General features: G+C 44.7%; 1 protein-coding gene across 1 annotated transcript in view; it reads left to right on the forward strand.

Annotated features, from left to right (window-relative positions):
* Positions 1-2,070: 2,070 nt before the first annotated feature.
* SH3RF1 (SH3 domain containing ring finger 1) overlaps positions 2,071-21,398 on the forward strand; it is a 157,297-nt gene continuing 137,969 nt past the window's right edge. Inside the window, exons 1-2 of the mRNA XM_012770629.2 lie at positions 2,071-2,324; positions 3,762-4,249. Coding sequence (XP_012626083.1) covers positions 3,857-4,249 — 393 coding nt within the window. The 5' untranslated portion in view covers positions 2,071-2,324; positions 3,762-3,856. The remainder of the gene's footprint in view (positions 2,325-3,761; positions 4,250-21,398) is intronic.

Raw genomic sequence — 21,398 nt, forward strand, 5'->3', positions numbered from 1 at the left:
GAGATGTACAAAGAACCAGCGTGTTGTCTCCTATAATTGTCCAACACCTCTATGAGAGGTGTTACTTTTATTACCATTTGACAGACAGAAAGGGGCTCAAGAAGTTGCAGTAACTTGCCTAAGACTTCATTTTACAGCTGGAGTAGCTGAAATTAACAAAAGAGCTGTATTCTAAAAAATATAGCGAACACGCAGGAGCGGTATTCAAAGATCTGCAGCCATGTCCCAGCTGACACCCATGGGATGTGGGCTGGCTTCTTTGGTCACTGCAGTCTCGGGACACGTTATCTTCAGTCCTTTGAAAACAGATGTGACTACTGATTTTCTTGCCTAGAGTTTCAAAAGTGGCACCATTCTGCCTAGGATCTTGTGTGCTGCTCTCTCTCTAAAAACAAAAAAAAACAGCATAAGAACAAAACAAAAATTGTCCCTGGTTCTCCAGAGTAATCCCACGATTAAGTTTCTTCTTTCCCTTGGGAAGCGAGACACTGCTCAGCTCTGTCTGGGATGGCGATATGATGGTCATGTGCACAGAGTGGGCCTTGGCCAGGTGGAAAGAACACTGGATGTGGAATTCAGAAAGCTGGGGTTGAGTTTCGATTCAACATTACTTATTGTGTATGACTTGGGAAGGAAGTTAACCTATTTGAGATTCAGTTTTAATAACTGTAAACTGGATGCATTAATAAATCCTTATCTGTTTACTGACTGTAATCTCCTAATAAGCCTTACCTGCATCCCCACAGTTTCAGATGCACAACCAAGCAGTCTCATCCAGGTTGCCTTGTTTACAAATTGGATTAGAAATTCTCCATTCCATTCATTCCTTCCCTTGGCTTTCTCAGCTCGAATGCCTGTGTATTTGCTCACTTTTAATGGAGGGGAAGTGGGATATTATTTTTGGTGTTGATGCATTATGACTCTCAGCATATCAATCTATCTAGAACAAAGCTGAGGAAAGATGGTGGAGGGTGGCTGTGAGAATGGAATTTCGGCATGCAAGATGTTCAGCACAGTGCCTGGCTTACAGAGAGCGACAATTTTTAGCTGTTATAATTTTTTCACATTTAGGAGATCCTTATTTGTCCTGAATGATTTAGCTGTGGCCCTTGCTGGCGGCGGCGGAGGAGGATCTGAGACTCCTCTCGACATTGTCAGCCGGGTTGGTGGCTGGGCAGGAATTTCTTGCACAATCTCCATTTAAGCCTTTCTTCTTATTTCCACCTAGTTTCTGCCCACTGCTGAGGAAGGGTAGGTACTTGGGATCACTTTTTGTACACTGATGGTTAAATGCAAATAAAATAATAACAACTTTAGGTCAGTGACAACATTTTAACTTGTTTTTCCTCCAAATCGAGTCTGGAAAAGCCTCAGAGCCTGTGGACGTGTTTTCAACACCACACCTGAGCGTGCAGGTGCGCGCCTGGGGCGACCGAGCAGAGACGGAAGAGCCTGCGGGCGCCCCCACCCGGGCCCGGGCTGCACTTCTCCCCCGGGGCCGGGCCGGAGCCCCGCGCACCCCGCCGTCTCCCAGCCCCCTGCGCTCCGGTCTGAGCTTCTGGGGGTTCGCGTCCCGGTGCCGCCGGGGCGCGGGCGGCGGGCAGCGAGGCTGGGCGGCGGCCGCTGAGCTGCCCCGCCGGCGCGACGGCCTCCCGGACCTCGGGTCACCGCGCCGCGACTCCGCCAAGTGCGCGCCCGGGCCGGTCCCCGCGCCTTCCCGCCCCCGCGCCGAGGCGGGTCCCGCCGGGAGGGCCGCCGGGCCGTCGGGGCCGCAGGGCAGGAGCGGGACGCGGCGGGCCTCGCCCCAGGATCCCTCCTGCCGCCCGCGCCGCCGCCCCCGCCTGCCATTTTCCGGGCGCGTTTTCCTCAGGGAGAAGGTGTCTGTCCCCAGACCTTCCTCCTCGCGGCCCCGCAGAGCCCCGCTCCCCGGACGCCGGGCCTCGCCGCGTCTCCGCCGCCCGCGTCCCGCCCCTGCGGTCGGGCGGGCAGGCGCGCAGGTACCTCAGAGCGGCGGCGGCGGCTCCCGGGGGACGTGCCGCGCCCGCCCCGGGGGGAGGCGCTGTGGCGCGGGCCGCCCCCTTGCGCCCCGGGCGCCGGCTGCGGCTCGGCCTCCTCCTCTTCCTCCTCCTCCTCCTCCTCCTCCGCCCTCCTCGGCCGGGAGCGGCGGCGTGGTGCGCGCGAGGGGGCGGCAGCGAGGAGCTCCGGGGCCGCCGCCGCGTCAGAGGCACCGCGAGCGCCGGGCGCGGCGGGGCCGCATCCGCATCTGCCTCAGCCGCCGCCGCCGCCGCGGGGCCGCGAACAAAGAGGAGGAGCCGAGGCGCGAGGTAGGGCGGGCGCGGGCGGCGGGGACCCGGGGTCCGCGGGCCGGACGCGGAGGAGGCGGTGGCCCGGCGGCCCCGGTCCCCGCGCCGGCCAGTCTCCCAGTCCCCTCGGCCCCCGGGGGCCGGCGGCGCGGAACCCGCGGCCTCTGGCGTCCCCGGGCAGGAAGCTGCGGGGCGCGGGGCCGCGGTCTCCCGGGCGCAGCCGGGCGCCGCTCCCGGTGGCCCGGTCTCCCCGGGGACTCGTCTCCGCGGGCTCCAGCCCTGCTGCTCCGCGGGGCTGAGTTTCGCAACTTGGGGCTGCGCGTTTATTTTAAGTCCTTGAAAACTTCCAGCAGTCGTGTGGGGGCATTTTCGTCCCCTCGCCCGACCTAGGCGGGGGCGAGGCCGTAGGATGGGCGCCCCGCTCCGGACCGGCGGGCCGCAGCCCAGCCCGCGGCGCCCCGTGCGGACACCCGGCCCGGTGTGCGCGGCGCGGCCGGGCTACCTGCGCCGGGCGCGGGAGGGGGCGCCGCCGGCTGCTCCGCGCGCGTCCTGGCCGCCGTCGCCGCTCCGGCCCTCCGCGCCCTTCCCGGCGCCGCGTCTGCGCCGCGCCCGGTGGGCAGAGCCGGTCGCGTTTTCCTGAATGGCCCCGCGTCCGCCTCAGGCTCACGGCGTTCAGCCCAGCATTCCATTGTCACATTCTTTGCTGTTAATTTCGCCAGGTTTTTCTGAATGGGATGAGGACAGAAATCTGTTCTGAAATCTGTTGCAGAGTTTGTCAGCCGCTGCCCTGAAGGGTGCTTTTTTTTATTTTTTTATTATTTTTTTAATAGTTTAGCTGCTTTCAACAAGCAAATCTGTGCCCTTTAGGACTGTCAACCTTCAGCTCTTTTTTTCGGTTGGGCAAGATGAAACAGTTCTATTTTTAAGACCAGTGAAGACACATATGTATTTAATATTGGGATCGTTTACCGCAAGCGGTCCTACGAGGCGTGGTTTCTTAAGCGCTCAAGTGGCTTAAAAATTGGGAGCCTTAAAAATTGGGAACCTGGTTGGATTTAATAGTGGTTTCAGGTAGAGGAAACTTTCAATTGCTTCTGTTCAGCTTCTCATGTTGAGTGGAGGGCTTTATTCAGGCAGCTGATATCCCTTTCGGAGCTTAAGAAATTATGTTCTTTATTGCATTTCATAAATCCTGTATATTAGAGGAATCCTGTTGAACACTTGGTAGCTAGCTACTCCTGCCCAGATATCTTCAGGGGTTAATTCTGCATTGTTTGGAAAGCCCATTTTCTTTTTAATTGTTGACTTAGGAGTGTAGGAACCACATTCCAAAGCAAAGCTACACTATTCAGGGAGGGAGCATTTTGTGTCCTTTTTGGTTCTTGGTTCCTTTGTGAACTTTTCCCCCAGATAACAACACTAATTCTCTCTTTTTCTCTTCTTCCCTCATGACTCTAGAGCAAAGTCTGAAATGGATGTTACATGAATCATTTTAAGGGATGCACACAACTATGAACATTTCTGAAGCCTTTTTCTCAGTAAAGTAGATAAAGATGGATGAATCTGCCTTGTTGGATCTTTTGGAGTGTCCCGTGTGTCTGGAGCGCCTTGATGCTTCTGCGAAGGTCTTGCCTTGCCAGCACACGTTTTGCAAACGCTGTTTGCTGGGGATCGTAGGTTCTCGAAATGAACTCAGATGTCCCGAGTGCAGGACTCTCGTTGGCTCGGGTGTGGAGGAGCTCCCCAGTAACATCCTGCTGGTCAGACTTCTGGATGGCATCAAGCAGAGGCCTTGGAAACCTGGCCCTGGTGGGGGCAGTGGGACCAACTGCACAAATGCATTAAGGGCTCAGAGCAGCACGGTGGCTAATTGTAGCTCAAAAGATCTGCAGAGCTCCCAGGGTGGACAGCAGCCTCGGGTGCAAGCTTGGAGCCCCCCAGTGAGGGTGAGTAACCTGCCGGGGCAGTTTGGGGAGTGAGGGTAGTTATTATGTCCACAGTTTTTTCTTTATTCCTTAGCTTGATGTGTTCTAAATCAGCTCATTGCTTAAGAAGCCTCCCTTACTAGAACAGATAGGAGATTATACCTCTGGATCTTTTTTCTTCTGTCTTGGAATGAGATGGGATATAAATAATGAATTTTCTTGTTTTGAAAATTCTCTCCAGATAGTCTCTGTTATCTTTAAAGATAAATTTTGGGAAACATGTAGCAACTATTCAATGAAATCTAAAACATAGCAGTTGTTTTGTGCCCATTTTTAAGTGGAAATCTGGCATGGTTTTGCCCTTTTGATGGAGTTGAGTATAATTACATATATGTGTGTGGTACATATGTGTGTATATGTTATAAATATGTGTGGGTGAATTCATAAGTTGGAAATCAAGACTTAATTTTTGTGTTGCTTAGAGTCATTCTGTTGGTTTTATGAATGCACAGCACAGAATTTACTCGTTGGAAGAATTCTTAACAAATCATGGCCATAGGTAGCAGAGTTCTGTTGCTGTAGCAACAAAGTGTCACTTAGGACTATGCTAAAACATCCAGCTTTATGTGGGATTTTACAATGAGTGAAATAAAATATTTTCATCAAAATCATTTTTCTTGGGATTTGGGCTTGGGCTGAAATAATTTTAGATGAAGCTAATTATTTGGCCAGCTGCTATAGCTGACACACAGAGTTTCCAGAAGGTAAGGTATTCCAAGTCAATATAAATTATGTTGCTGGTGATGGCTCCCTGATAAGATGTGCTTCTCTCATATTTCTAAAACTAAAAAGTAGTCCTGGGCATCAGATGATTAAAACAATTCCATTTGTGTTGGAGGAAGCAGTGTTGACAGTTGGCCAAACTGGTAAAATCTACTTTTAAAGAGCAGTTTATCTGGATGAGAGTATTTTTTTTCAAGTATTCATAGTAAACACTCAAAACTGACTTCATTTAATATAGGAACTACACATTGGGATGACATTAGGCAGCATAAATTCACAGATGTTGATGTCAGACGACTGTAACAGAGGAGTTTCCCCTCCTCCTTTCTCCAGCTCATCTTTTACAAATGACAAAAGTATTTACTATCTCTAGATGTAAAGTATGTAAAAGCATTTTAATCACTAGAAAACAGTTTCATCACTAGGCTTTCCGGTTTCTTTTGACATATTTAATTTTTTTTTTTTTTTTTTTTAAGATAGGGAGACCTTTGGGTTAGGGAGGTTTTCTTTCTTTATTTGGAGCCCGCATGTTGGGAAATGGATGTGCTTACAACACTGGTGTTAGACTGCTTTTGTTTTGTGTAGTTGACTGGTGCCTTGATTAGTGTGTATGGACTTATGAATATTTTAACCTCAGCACCAGCGATCAAGTTGATAATTTCTGAGACACCTGACCCAGGTCTGCTTAGCTTAATAATGGGGTAGATTTGCATGTTTGGAGAGGTTTTGTTTCCCTGTTAATTAGACTAGTGAAGGCATAGCTTCTGGCTATGAATAGGAATTCTGTGTCTTAGTTGTTGACACGGTTGCCTTACCTGTTGTAAGGAATGCATTGAATGTTTGAACACCGATAGAAGGAATTTAAGGGAAAACTCAAGCATTCCACTTAATGTCCTTTGAAAGCAGAAATTGACTGTGTAATGCCACTTACCTGAATTCTCATTTAACTGCTAAGCTCCCAAAGTTGAACTTTACTTTTCTTAGGTGAATTATTTGGAGATTTTGATCATATCAGTATTATTTTTCTGGTTTATATGATTTTCTTAATCGACTTCATGCTGCTGCTTTAGCATGAGGATAATTACTTGCCAAGAAGCTCAACTGACTTGAGCCTTATAGCAAGGATAAAATAATCGAGGTGGATAAAGCAGGAGCTGGGGGAGGGTGGAGGACAAAACCAAAACTATTTAGTAGTCTGCCTTGATGCAAATGATGTAATACTTATAAAAAGAACAGCCTTTTTTTTTTTTCTGGTCTAAAATAGTTTCCCAAGCCAGGCACAGTGGTGCATGCCTGTAGTTCCAGCTACCTGGGAGGCTGAGGCAGAAAGATCATTTGAGCCCAGGAATTGGAGGCCAGCCTGGGCAACATAGTGAGACCCTGTCTCTTAAAAAAAAAAGTTTCTTATTAGCAGTTATGAGTACCTTTTGCTTTCTTTTATTCAGAACAACCAGGGCTATGTATATAGTTCAAGTATTGGAAAGATAAATACATCTATCTCTAAAAAGTACTCCTTGTAAAAGTGAGGACTCTGTAACATACAGCCACATGGAGATTGTAATGCACTCTTTCAGACACTTCCTGATGTGAGTGACTATAAAATGAATCCCGAAGGTGCATGCACCTCCTTTATATGTTCTGACATGACCAAGTGGTGCAATAAGCCTGTTTCCACATGTTGTGCAAAGCTGAAAGTGATAACAAGTGGAATGCTGCTTCAGTTTATTAGTTAAGTTCTGTGTTCCACTGGATTGTGACCATGTGGCTTCCTCATGCATTTAGCCGAGGTAGGATGAATGTTATCAGCAGATTTGAACATTTCCAGTGTGTGACACACATCTTGTTCCCAGAATTTTAGTGTTTCCTGCCTAATGTGGAGGAGAAAGGGAAAGAGGGTGGGATTGGAGTCACCATGGAAATCTGCCAGGTCTTCACCTCTAAGAATTCCTCTTGGTTTTAGGCCAGAGTCAAGTGGCAGAATGAGCCACTGGGAGAGGGCACTGCAGACACCTGTCAATGGACTACAGAGTGTAGCCACCAGAGATAAAATGCACACGTGTGTGTATGTAAGAATTGCATATGGAAAAATAGTTCCTATAGAATTGTGACCTATGGAGTAAATTTCTGCTTTCTAAGTGTAGTAACATTGGTTTAAGATCTAACACCTGTGCATGTGTCTATTTAGACATCATTACTTAATGATTGCATGCTGCCATCACCTCAAAGTGAATTTATTAATCAAAAAAAGATCACATGACCCCTGATTTACACTAATTTATACTTCATTTATTCTTTGCTTTATTTACCAAGTATTTATTAAGCATTAGCCAGGTGCTAGGCACCATACCAGCTGCTGCTAAGTGATAGGTAATCATGGGCAAACCAGCTGCAGATGTAGAGTTTTTGAATCCTTGGTCAGTTTTGTGGGACAGACACATCGATAACATAGTAACCGTGCAAGTATGCAACTAAGTAAGTTCTACTACAGAGAACTAGGGGAGAGGATAGGAGGACTGTGTCTAGGGTGAGGGTAAATTGTGTGTGTGTGGTCTTCAAAATCTTCCTTGAGGAAGAGGCCTTTGAGCTGGGATCTTAAGGGTGAAATGATACTAATTAAGTGAATGGGGCCTGGGCAGGGGAAGGAGCAGAGGGAAAGAATGTTCTGAAGTCCAGGACCTACAGTAGGAAGGGACATGGTGCTAGGAGGAGCCGACGGAGGATGAGTGTGAACTAAGCAAGACATAGGGATGGTGACATAAGACAAAGCCCCAGTGTGCAGGTATAGAAGGCATCAGAGACCACCACAAGGGCCACATGGGGCAAAGGGCCAGATGCGGGGTATAGGTTGCAAGTGCTCTCTGGCTATGGGAGACACACATTTTCTTCTGCAAATGCCGAGTATGCTTTCATTTCTTCATAGTCACCATCATGCCTTCTTTCTCTCCCTTTCCCTATTGCTGACTGTTATGGGCTGGATTGTTTCTCTCAAATCCTTGTGTTGAAGTCCTAACTCCTAGTACCTCAGAATGTGACTCTATTTGGGGATAAGGCCTTTTAAGATATAGTTAAGGTAAAATGAGGTCACATGTGTGGGCCTTAGTCCAATATGATTGGTGTCCTTGTAAGAGGAGGGGATTAGGACAGAGAGACACAGGGAAGACCATGTGAAGACACATGCAGAAGACAGCTTCCTCCCAACCAAGGAGAGAGGCCTTCAGAAGAAATCAGTCCTGCCAACACCTTCATCTTGGACTTCCAGCCTCCAGAACTATGAGGAAACACATTTCTGTTGTTTCAGTCACCCAGGCTGTGTGCTTTGTTATGGGAGCCCGAGCAGACCAATAAGTGACCACGGGCATGCTCCTAAGGGTCAGACCCTGAGTGACCTCCGGGTCCACTGCCAGTCCCTTCAGCGCTAGTTTCCCCACACGCTGGCAGCAGTCCAGCCTTCTGTGCGTAGTGAGGTGGACCCTTGAGAGGTTGTTCAGTCCCTCCCCACCCTCTTACCTGCCCAAGCTGCCTGGCATAGTTTTGTAAAACAGACACGCATGTTATAGGAAAGTTGAGGTTTATGTGACCATACACCAGAAACACAGAAAGGTTTGGGGTAGAGGGAAGGAAGTATTGGGAGGGGAGAACTGCTACTGCCTTCTTATCCCTAGCAAGCTGGATTCTTCTGTAGCAGGAGTCTAGAGAAGGTGCTTTGCAGGACTTAGTGGTGCCTAAGGCATTACTCAGAGGAAGAAAGGCAGCCGGGAGAGAATTGAGGGACAGTGGAGAGAAAGGCAAGACGGGGAGTTGGTCAGGTGGGGTGCAGAAGGCCGTCTTTGACAGAGAGAGGGAGTACCTGTGGAGAGCTGCTTTCAGGCTCGGGTCTGTGCCGTAATCTCTACTAGGACAAAGGGGGCATTCGTGCATGTTTCTGTCCAAGAAGTTTACATTGGTAAGACACACAAGAAACAGCAAGTAAGGCAGCCTATGGTGAAGCACCAAGCGGTGGGATGGGGTGCAGAGTAAGTCTCTATGACGAAGTTCCTGGTGGTGTTCGGCTCTGTGGTCCTTGGATCCAGTGCATGGAGAGAGGACAGACCAAGTGTGGAGGAGAGTGGCAGGACCTGCCACTGTGGAGTGGAAGGTTCAGCACAAACACGGACTGTCAGAGGAGTTGCACAGAGGGGAACAAGGATCTGTAGTCACTTACTGGACCTAAGCAAGACATTTACCGTGGTGGTTTGGATGAGGGGGATGTTTTGATATGTTTCAGAGTGACTAAAATAGAAAAGGTGGGAGTTTTTGTTTCTGTTTTTCTTTTTTGGCTAAACAATGTTGCAGACATTCCTGACCTCTTATTTTATTCATCATTTCATCCTCGACCCTTGCTCCAGGCCTCCTGTCTGCCCCATCCTGACCTTTCTTATTCCTGAGTCAGGTTCCTTGGGGAGCTCGAGGATGGGCTCTAGAATGGGGTGGAAGGAGGGATGGGAAGGCAGTCTGTGGTGCACACCTATCGGTGATTTAAAAAATAAATGCTTAATGATTCCTTTTTATATCACATAAAGTATCATGCAACCATAATCATGTCAACATCCCAGCAGCCCTCTGAGGGAGTGAGGTATTATTTAAAGAATGAAAAAGAATGTAAGTTTCAAAATAAGTATGCAAAATGTTCTGGAAACATATAGAAAAATATGTTATTAAGTGTGTATATATCCTTGCAGATCTTTTCATATGCATTTATATGTGTATGCATAGTTTTTTACATCAGTAGAGTTTTGTACTCTCCATATTCAGTGGTTTACTTGGTAGTTCATTTAATATATCTGTGAAATCTTTTCATATCTGAGCATATAGAGTTGCCTCATTTTTTAAAAAAAGCTCTTTATTGACATACACATATAGAAAAGTACACATATTATAAGTGCACCAATCATTGAATTATCATGTTTCATTCTTTTTAAATGACTATAGTATTTTTTTCTATTTTAAAAATTAAAAGTAATACTCATAGTAAGAAATTTAATAGAAAAGGAGAAAATCTCTCCACCTCTCTATTCCTTCCTAATCCTCAGGGTGAACACTGTGAAGAGCTTTTTTTTTGTATTTTCTTTCAGGAAAAAAGTTAATAGAAATGGGATCATATTGTACATGTTATTCTGCAATTTGAAGTTTTCTCAAACTAATGATGTAACCTGGATAGCTTTCTATAGCTACTCATGTTGATCTGTAGGAAAGTATTAGGTATTATTATTCTCATTTCATGGGTGTAGGAAGGATGGCTGGAAGACTTTAACTGCCCGAGTTCTCCTAGTGAGGAATGATGGAGATGGGGTTCCACCCTAGATCTGGCTCATTCCACACGCTTCCTTGCCCTCATGCTCTTTATGTAAGCAGGGAGCGTTTTCCTTGGGTTCTCGTGCTGCTTCATCAGGGGAGGCTTGCTACCTGTGGGTTTTTTCCTTTCCTTTCCTTTTTTTTTTTTTCTTGACAAAAAGGGGACAAATAAAGTCCTTTACAAATGACAGTGGACCAGGAGGCCAGACCTTCCTCAGCTTAGTGCAGGGGAGGAGTGTGGTTTGGAGGTCAGGGGTCGTGGCCTCTGGTCCCAAGGCTGCCATCAACTTGCTTCGTGTTTTCAGCACAGAGATGCAGAACCCTTAGGGGTCTAAGCTCCATGCAGGTGGTCGGGGGAATGGGGCTTCCAGTGAGTTCGGTTCGCCTTTGACTTTTCAGAGCCCTGAAAAGTGTGTGTGGCGTCTGGCTCATGCTCGCTCACGAGAGGCTTGCGAATAAACGCGTGAGCAGGCGAGGGAAGTGAGTGCTAATCACTCTCCAGCGGTCCTTGGCTGTACATTTCCTCAGCGTTTTCTGTGTGCTTAACCCCCTTTTTGTGCTTTTCCTCCACAATCTGTAAAATAGGGCCAATACTTGCTCTGCCTACTAATAGGTTGTCTTGTGGATCAATGCAAGAATTGATGTGGGAATATTTTGAAGATTATGTAAATGGATATATTATTATTAATAGTAGTAGTATCATTATTATAAAAATAATTATCAGTCTTCCTCACAAAAGAGTATTCATATCATTTCCGTTTGGGGTGACAAGAACCAAAGTAATTGAAAAGAAATAAGATTATAAATGGTAGTAATGGGGACATGAACTCAGTTGTTTTGGTCCCATACATGTGAGAAGCAGCTTGATGATGAATGTCCATTCTTTTTGGCAACTCCTGGGGGTTTCTTTCCCCATTTCCCCCATTTATGTCACTATCACCACCCCTCCCATCTTTTTTTAAAATTCCTTTTTTGGGTGAAGGAGATAGAGGAGAGAAAAATTTATTCTGTTGTTGCTGGCTGGGCAGGGAAAGGGTGAGTTAGAGGGACAGGGAGGAAAGAGATAAAATCTGGTTTGCTTTAGCAGGGTCCCTGTTGTTTTTGCTGTTCTTTGAAAAGTCCTACCTCTGCCCTGTTCTCTGGCTCCAGCTCCTTACCCCTGGCTTCCCATCAGCTGGTGCAGAATCTCTGTAGTTTGTTCACCTTCCAGCCACTGTGCACAACCCTGTCCTGCAGCCATGGTCAGCACTTCCCAAGCGGCTAAGAGGGGACTAGGGGGGACATGGTAGAACAGAAAGGGGGAAGGAAAGCAGGACTCCGTGCTACTCCATTGCTTTCCTGGAGCTGCGTTTCCTGGCTGCGTTCCTAAAAGTTCTTTTTGTCTCATAATCAGGCTCTGTTGAAGGAGAAGAATAAAATCAGAGGCATAAAAGCAAGCACGGGGTAGGGGCAACCTGCATTTCCTGCCCCTGTTTTTCTGTTGCCTGTGGTCTCTTCCTCAGCACTCCCAGAGCCCCTACTCCCCTTTGCACACCTTCATTCCTTAACTCTCACCTCTGCGGAGAACAATGCCTGCTTTTCCCCACTCTGGTCAAACAATCACTCTGTTTATTAATCTGTCTCCTCTCCAGCCTGTTGCTCAATGTGGTTTAAGCAAACCGAAGACAATATGTGAAAAGTCTTCTTAATTTTAAGGTCAAGAGGCAAATGACTTTGTAATTCACTCTGTAGCAGAGTTCTTCATACGGATCCACAATGGTCTAGCAGCCTGGCATGCACAGTGCAGTGAGGGAAACTTGTGACAGAAATATCAACACACGGCAACGTAGTACGGAGAGCGAGGAGCGCAGGTAGCAGCGGGCCATGTTTGCATGGCAACCTAGTATAGTGAGGTATACTTAGCATAGAAGTATGCTTGGAGACAGCTTTGCCAGTAAGGCTCCCTCACCCTCCCAAAGGTTTTATCATGAGGGGTACGTATGTCTCTGCTCCTTTTTAAAAATTGTTTTTAGTTTCTTCTGAAAGTAGTAACCTTAAAAAGGGAAATTCAGAGCCCCAGGCACCTATTTGTGGCTCCGCCATCCTTTGTCGTGGCGGTGCCTGCCAATGCCTAGTCACGAGGACGGTGGCAGTTGCTTCATGAATGGTGGCATATGGGTGGCTGTAAACACAGCCATTTTAAAGATAGATGTGTGAGTGGCTCTTTCGGGGTAGTTGGGAAGGGAATGGAGGTGCCATTTCAGACTGACGGTAACAGTTAAGTAGATTATTTGTGTTGCGAAACGGGGAAAAAGTGAGCAGTAGGAGGATGTGCAAATGAATCTTTAAGTTACATGAAATACAGTGCAGAAAGGCAAGGGCTGTCAGGTTTGAACACTTTTCTGTTAGCCTAAGGAAATAAATTCCTTAAAGTCATTTTTTTGCCAGAAAAAAAGTCCTTTGAAACTCTGCATTTTCACTGTTTATATAATTCAGGAGTGAATGAACAGGAGCGAATTTTCATTACTTTAAAAGGTAGGTGAGTGGTCCTAAGCAATGAAGAATTATATAGAAAGGACGTTAAAGTTTGCTGTAGGATGCCTCATATCTAGTATTAATTTATGTGAAGGTACCCACAAAAGTAATACACTAGCAATGGAGTAAGAATGTCGGTGTGGGTTACACATAGCCCTGGCATTTGTAGAAGGTTCCTGGAAGTGTAAGCACTAGTGTTTGAAGGTTGAACACTAGATATGTTATAAGAAGATTCAATTCTTGTACAGTTAAAAATATTCTTACATTCCTAATTATATGACTGCTTGGTTTTTAAGTTCTTTAAAACAGATTAAACATTAATATATGCAATAAGATTAAATCTCAAACCTTAAATTTTCATTTGCTCAGCTTATTCAAAGTTACATTGTTAACAAAACAAACCTCTCAGGTTTTTTTTCCCATTATTACAGTTGTGTTTTAAGCACAATTGGTGATGAATTATTTCCAGCATTTCATATGTTTTTACTTTTCCCCCTGACAGTTGAAGTCTAAGAAGATATTTTTGCCATTTTGGGAAGGCCTAAATATTTTCACTCCTGTCGTAGTTACATTAGTATTAACACTTTTATTTTCTCTTTTATACTTATTCTTATAAAGCATGTCCAGAATATTAGAAGATACTGAAAGTGTTAACACTGTTGTGATGTTGCTGAGATTCAAGTATTGGTTGAAAGGCCCCATCACGTGACAGCTTGTTGTTCCAAGAAAGTACAGTCTGGCACCAGAAAAGTGCTGGATCTCCATGTACGAGGCATGAAAATGTATGAGGTGTGAAAGTTGAGGATCCCCTGTATGGTGGAAAAATGAGACCTGGTTTCTAGTCCTGGCTTTGTGGTTGTAGGCCAATCTTTTCTACAAGCCATAATTTCCTCTTTTATAAAATGAAGTTTGCCTCACTGAATTCCTTTGAAGACCTCAAATTTAAAGAATAATTACCCTAGCAAAGGCCAACTTTGATATTGAATTTTTATTTTATTTTGAGACAGGGTCTTGCTCTGTCACCCGGGCTACAGTGCAGTGAGTGGCTTACTGCACTCATAGCTCACAGCAATCTCAAATGCCTGGGCTCAAGCGATCTTCCTTCCTCAGCCTCTCTAGCAGGTGGGACTACAGGCATGTGCCACCACGCCGGCTAATTTTTCTATTTTTTGTAGAGACAGAATCTTGCTCTTGCTTAGGCTGGTCTTGAACTCCTGGCTTCAAGTGATCCTCCCACCTTGGCCTCCCAAAGTGGTAGGATTACATGCATGAGCCACCAAGCTGGGCCTGATATTGAACATTTAGAACAAATTCACATTGGTGTCTAGATATCCTCCTGGTGCCTTGAGGTGCCATGTGGCTCTCACGGTCATCTGTGGACACCAGTAGTCTGCCTCCAGTGTCCTCTTAGAAAACCACACCGTGCTTGCCATGGAAACGTTCAGAAGAACTGGTAGATAATCTGTTGGGTTAGAAGTGAGGCAGAGCAGAACACTGAGGACAGTTCAGGGAGGCCGCCGTAGGATCCAGCTCCAAGTGGGGCTGGTTTACGTGATGGGCTCATCTGCTTAGAATGATCTGCCTCTGTTCTTGCTGAATATTATCTTCATATAAAGTTGTCACACTGCTTGAAATTTCAACAAATAGAGATTGTCCGCATGTGAAGATGTTCTGCTCCTCGGAGGGATATGAATTGACTAACCATACTGCTTTTCCCAGCTGTGCTGACTTGAAAACCCCTGCTCTGATGGACAGGGTGTTTATGCTGAAAGAGAGGAAAGGAACCGAGCTTCTTTGGGGTCAGACAAGCTTGGATGGGGGGAGCTGTGGCGAGGGGCTTGGGTGGGGTGGCCATTAGTTTATCCTCTACACTGGGACACTTTTGAGAGTGAAAGGAGATGCTGCTGCTGATTTTGCCATCAACAGGAGTCGTAAATCAGAACCGTCTAGGGCAAACAGAACAATATGGTCCCCCTGGCTGAGGACATGTGAGTGAGCCCAGGATATAGAAGGTTTCATCAAATATAGGGGAGATGCCCAAAGAATTCAGAATCTTTTAAAAAACTTGCAGGGGAAATGCAGAGGAATTGATTTTTTCCTATGCATGCTCCTTTTTGTGTGCTCTGTGGTTTCTGCTGGACAGAAAATGTCTTGTATGATAGAAAAGGCAGGGACTTAGCATCAGGTAGAACTTCTGTTCCTTGTTACCTTTGTGGCTCTTGGGTAAGGTACTTCCTTAGCCCGATTCCTTCATTTGCAAAATGATGAAGATTTGCTTTCCTAGGCTGTGAGGATTACATGAGATAAGAAATCTTAGATGCCCAGGACCTAATAGGTGCTCAAGAAACATTAGTATTTTGAGTGTTCCCTCTTCCTAGAGAAATAAGAACTTCTAGTACATATCACAGTTACGTCGTAAAATAAACTTTGTGTGGGTACACGCATGCATGTGTAGTGTGGTAATTTAACCAAAATTATAATGCTAATGCCATTGGACATTTTGTTCTGTTTTAACCAAATTAAATTTAAGGTATCAAGCTGTTCATCCGGTAGTGACTCCAAATGATACTCAATGTGTGGCTTAGTCCCGGTTCAGCCACTAGCGGTAATGTGACCCTGGTTGCGTCTCTGGGCGCCATCTGTGACAGGTGGATGAGCAGCGTTGTCCGCGGTGCCTCAGCCTGTCCTCTTACCCCCTGGCGAGGTGTCCAGCAGATTCACTGTCGTGTGTTAGACCATCCGTGACTCTGTCCACTGTCTTTCTCTTCCTTCCTTCCTCTCTGCCTCCCTCCTTCCCTTCTTGTGATTGGGGAAAATAACAGCTCAAATAATTTAAAAAATATGTGTTTTGACTTAGTTGTTTTTTTTTGTTTGTTTGTTTTGTTTTTAGCATAATGTTGCAAAGATGTAGATCCCTAAGCCTTTCTGTAAGGGAAACAAGGTGTGCTTTGTAGTGTAGTCCTAACTTTTTAAACTTAATGTTAGGAAAGATTATTATGCCCTCACATGCCACTGTTGGATAGACTGATCTATCTTTCAGTCAAATGAGAGAGAGAGAGAGAGAGAGAGAGAAAGAGAGAGAGAGAGAGAGAGAAAGAGAAAGGGAGAGAGTGTATATGCATGTATGTAGTGTGTTTTATTCATTTGTGGCTGATTTTTGTTTACTCTTCCCATCCTTGCCCACTTCTCCTCTCAGCAGTAAAATTAAAATTAAATCCTAGCATTAAAATTAAATTTTTTTTTGCTTAATTAGATATTACTAGCTAGTTTATCCATGTTTAGGTTATTTTTTATATCTCATCTAGGGCAACTGATGACCTTTTTTTTGAGACAGAGTCTTGCTCTGTCACCCTGGGTAGAGTGCCGTGGGGTCAGCCTAGCTCACAGCAACCTCAAACTCCTGGGCTCAAGGGATCCTCCTGCCTCAGCCTCCCTAGTAGCTGGGACTACAGGTGCCACCACACCCAGCTAATTTTTTCTGTTGTTAGTAGAGATGGGGTCTGGCTCTTGCTCTGGCTGGTCTTGAACTCTTGACCTCAAATGATCCTCATAACTCTGCCTCCCAGAGTGCCAGGAATACAGCTGTGAGCCACCGTGCCCGGCCGATTGACCTTTTTATGGAGTAGAACCACTTCTAGAACCAGAAATGTTTCTAGTCACATAGATAAACAAATGCATTCACATAACTGATAACTTGCTGATGAATTTTGGAAATGCAGCAATAGTGAAGAGCCTTGCTATGCTTCAACTTTTAATGTTTATTTATTTTTTTTTAATGGAGCTTGTATTTATAGTTAAAATAGTCACTTACTGATTTTGTCCGGTAAGTACACTGGGTGAAGAGTTTGTGAAGATGGTCATCTGTATTTTTTTTTTTTTTTTTTGAGACAGAGTCTCACTTTGTTGTCCAGGCTAGAGTGAGTGCCGTGGCGTCAGCCTAGCTCACAGCAACCTCAAACTCCTGGGCTCAAGCGATCCTCCTGCCTCAGCCTCCCGAGTAGCTGGGACTACAGGCATGCGCCACCATGCCCGGCTTATTTTTTATATATATATCAGTTGGCCAATTAATTTCTTTCTATTTATAGTAGAGACAGGGTCTCGCTCTTGCTCAGGCTGGTTTTGAACTCCTGACCTTGAGCAATCCGCCCGCCTCGGCCTCCCAAGAGCTAGGATTACAGGCGTGAGCCACAGCGCCCGGCCGGTCATCTGTATTTTTAAAAAGTCTCTTGAAAAGGACGTTCAAAAGCTTGTTGGTAACTTATGCCAGTGCTTTGCAATCTTCCTAGCCAGGAAGTTCTTTTTTATTTTCCTCTCAAATATAAATGCCTATCCTTGCAATTTAATCTCATTCCTCTCGTCCCATCCTTTATGGGAAAGAAGTGCTCCCCTGTACCTCCTCTTCCTGGCCTTGCAGGCTTTTGTGCAGCCTTGACCTCCTCCCTCCCCAGCCGTCTTTTATCTGGACTAAAGAACCTTGTTTCCTTTACATGTCCTCTGAGGACCTATTTCCTAACATTTTAATCATTTTAGTCACTCTGCTTTGGACGCTCTCCAGCTCTTGCTCATCCTGCTTGGGTTCTGGTCCAGAAGAGCTCTTGGTGTGGTGTGAAGTTCTGACCAGGGTGGGCTTGGCTTTGTCGTGGAAGGGGTGTCACATGACCCTCCTGAGCATGCTGCTTGATTTTTTTTATCCTGATGTTCCCTATCTTTAAAAATAACTCACTACGTTGCTGAGTCATACATTGCTTAGACCTCAGATTTTCTCTTTTACTTAGATGAATTCAGGTTTCTCCCAACTATTGTTGGAGTGGTTAGTTTTTACTGCCTTCCCCATTCAACTGCCTCTTGTTTTTGTGCTCCTGGAGGTAGTGTCAGCTAATTTGCTGCTATCAACAGGAACTGAAAAATTTCAATCCAAAGTGCTTTTTCTTTAATATTTACAATTATATGGATACTTGATCTGAAACACATACATAACTTGTTTATTACATTTGAGTATCTTATACCCCAGTTTGGTATTTAATTGTTCTCTAATTAATTGTGTTTTAGTTTTGTCTCTTGCACTAAGTTATAAGGAACTTGAGAGCAGGGAGCGCTCTTGTGTTTTGTACCTCATTTTTCTATTCTTTACTGTGGAAAAAGTAGTAGGTGTTCAATTCAGTAAATACTTCTTGGAGGGGTTGATTGATGACTGCTCACATTCCAGAATCCATATCTTCATAATTGAGAGAGCCTAACCACACACGTGTTTTTGGTGAGCTTAATCATATCCGTTTTTCCACTATTTAAGTCAGCAATGAAAGTATTTCCCAGAGGCTGGGTAAACCCTTGTGAAACATGGCAGCCATTGGATCCTGAATAACATTCTCTGAGGGTGGCCCTCGAAGCATGCACCCATCCTGGTGGTCTAGAAATCCTGTTTTCCTAATTTAGTAGCCAGAATGTTCCACTGAGTTGCATCAAAAGCCTTATAAAAGTAAAAATATGTGATCTGTTATCTCCTATTTCCCAGGACATCCTTCTGACATAGACGAAAATGAAAAAGATCTGGTAGGAATCAGCTGTCCAACAGTCATGCTGATCTTTATCAGACACCTTGTGATTTCTGTGCTGGCAAATCTGCTTTTGGAGTGAAAGTGTTACATGTGACAGTGGCCTCTGTTTTGATGCAGCTCACCTGGGTCCTGTTTCCTGTGGCAGGTAATCCTGTGGATGGCAGGAAGCACAGGTAGCGATGTGGCTAGCAGCACAGCACCTCCACACTTTGAATTCCACGAGAGGCAACATGCACATTCGAAATTAAATTAAAATTCTTGAGAATGAAGCGGAAAGAAGGAAGAAAAGGGCAGTTAGAAGAGTTAATTAGTCCCAAGGAGTCCTTTCCGATTCTCAGATGATAAGCCAGCCAGTATGATGTGAAGCATGACAAAGGCCCACAGGCTCCCTGGTGCAGATACCTGGAGGACGGGGTTCTCTGTGGTTGTTAACGTGTCAGCTCTTTAACCATAATAGACGTGTGGAAATACCTTGAGTTGTGATTACGTCTCAGGAGATGGAGCTATCTGATAGCTACAAATAAGTAACGCTGGATCTACTTAACGTTTCATTATAGATTTTTAAAAGAATACCAGGTCTCAAGGAGCAACATGTTAGGAAGGCTTGGTAACTTCAGAAATGGGTTGCGCTTTGGTTTCTAGGTATGCTGTGAATGAAGAACTTTGTAAGAAGTGGGAATTCTGTGAATATTTATTATGTAAATTTTCATGTGTTGCTAGGTTTATTTGAGTTTCTTCATTATGATCCAAACTTTCTTTTTTTCTTGGACTGAGAGGCAGGTTTATTTTTCACATTAGCCTGGTATGTAAATATCTCAGCTACTTAGGCCACATCTCCAGGGCTTTTTTCTCTGTCCAACTTAGTGGTATCAGTGGTAGTATTTGGGCAGAGGGTACTCATCATGAGCAACTAGCTAGTGGCTTATTTCTGTTTAACTTCCCCCATGCATGAATCCACCCATCCTGTCTATAACTGTGGGTTGTTGCCATTTTGGGATTTATTTAACATGCCTTATGTTCAGTGATATATGCTGAAATTTAGAATGTATGAAAAAAAGCCAGTGTTTTGCTTATGAATGCCTCAGTCCGTCAGTGCATATTTATTCTCTGTGCTGAGACTGAAAGACCACCATTTCTTGGCAGTATTACCAGACATACTGGCATATATTCATATTAAGCCAAAATACAGAATAGGTGGGTTAAAGATAGATTGAGGCAAAAATTAATTTACAGATGGATACTTAAAATCAATTTTCCTGGTCAGTTGAGTGTTATTTGACAGTTGTGCAGTTGCTAATTACTGGCAACTGTGTACTAGATAATATAATTTGTACAGTTGGGAGTAATTAGATTGCAACTATTAGTAGCTTTAGGATGAAAATAATAGCAATTTTAGTAACACTTTTAAATGGACATGAAAACATTTTAAGAGCTGATCCTATGGCATAATGTATATCTGACTCCAGAAAGTGAATTCTTGACATATTACCTTGGGGGGGAAATATGTAACAAGATGTTTTACAGGCTTGAAAGAGTGAAGTAATATTTTAGTAACTCTGTGTTCTGTTTGTTGCATCTAGGTTAGCCATGAATGAATTCATTCTGTTCTCGAGGAACTTGTTTTGCATTGATATCACTGTTTGAGAAAGGAAGCTATGATAAGTTTCATAAGCTAAAAAATTCAGCATGTCCTAAAATGTGGAAATGCAGGCCATAGAGAGCAGCCTGAAACATGGAGTTAACAGCCTTTACCTGGCACATCCTGCCTGGTTCTTGAGCCTCTGGACAGCATACTGGAGCCCTCACTCTTGTAGGCATACAGTCTGTCCTTTCCTGGCCCCAGCTGATAAATACACTTATTTGGCACAAACACATATGATTAAAGGTAATCTGAGCAAAACATAGTTTTGATTGATGAACATGCAAGGCTTTTGTTTAATGCTCGAACAAAGAATGATATCACAGTTTTGTTAATAAAATAAATAAAGGTTAAAGAGTGGAACTGTTTCTGGTAGACTATGCAGCTCTAAATCATTCAAAAGTAATGAAGCAGTTTTCTGAAACAGATTGTGTTTCCTTATGAAGGAAGCCACCTTTGTTCCATGTCACTGATGCATTCCTTATAGGTGAGGTCACCCTGCCTTGCTGATATCTTTCTCCTTTCATAAAAGGGAGATGTGGACCGCTCCCAGTGCATTCCATTTCTCACAGCCCATAAAGTAAGGCTTAAATGTACCTGTCCATTAAAAGCTTTTGAAGGACGAAAGCCAACCTGAGAGGCTTTGTGAACCATGAATTGACAATAAAAGACAGTATGCTTCTGTTTTTCAAATAGCCTGTTTAAGGACAAGAGAACTATTCACTCCTACATGACTTTCATGTAGTTATAATAACAGAGAGGAGGATGGCCATCTTGTTTTATGTGAGATTCTAAGGCTGCTTGACTGAGATTATTTGAAACAATAGTTTCCAATTATTCTGACTAATAAAATCACCGAGAGGAATGCGTATTATAGTGTGCAAAAATGTCTTTACATCACTTTGTTTAGACAGAATGAAATTTAAGAAGTAGCTCCCTACCTCCTGTAAAACCTGAAGGGTGAACGCATTTAGAGAATATCAAATTAAGTGGTACATATTGAAATCGTCTCCTAACTAATCTTCCTGTCCATTCCTATCTCCTAGAGTAGTGTCCTTGCACCTCAGTTAGTGTGCCACGTCACTGTCGCTCAAAACTATTTTATATAATGGCCATTAGACTTAAGCGATACAACTGAGACCTGCCTTTTCCTCCACCGTATCTCCTGAACGAAGATGTTTTGCTCCAGCTGTACAGACTTTCTTGCTGTTAGTGAAACCACCAAGGTGTGGGACCTTTGCACCTGTTCTTTGCCCTGCCTGGAAGGAAGGTCTGATTTTCCCCAGTCTGCAGCATGGCTCACTCCTTTACTTCAGTTTGGTCTCTTCTCAAATGTCCCTTCTTTAGA

The sequence above is a fragment of the Microcebus murinus genome, chromosome 15, assembly GCF_040939455.1.
Source record: "Microcebus murinus isolate Inina chromosome 15, M.murinus_Inina_mat1.0, whole genome shotgun sequence".
Classification (NCBI taxonomy): Eukaryota; Metazoa; Chordata; class Mammalia; order Primates; family Cheirogaleidae; genus Microcebus; species Microcebus murinus.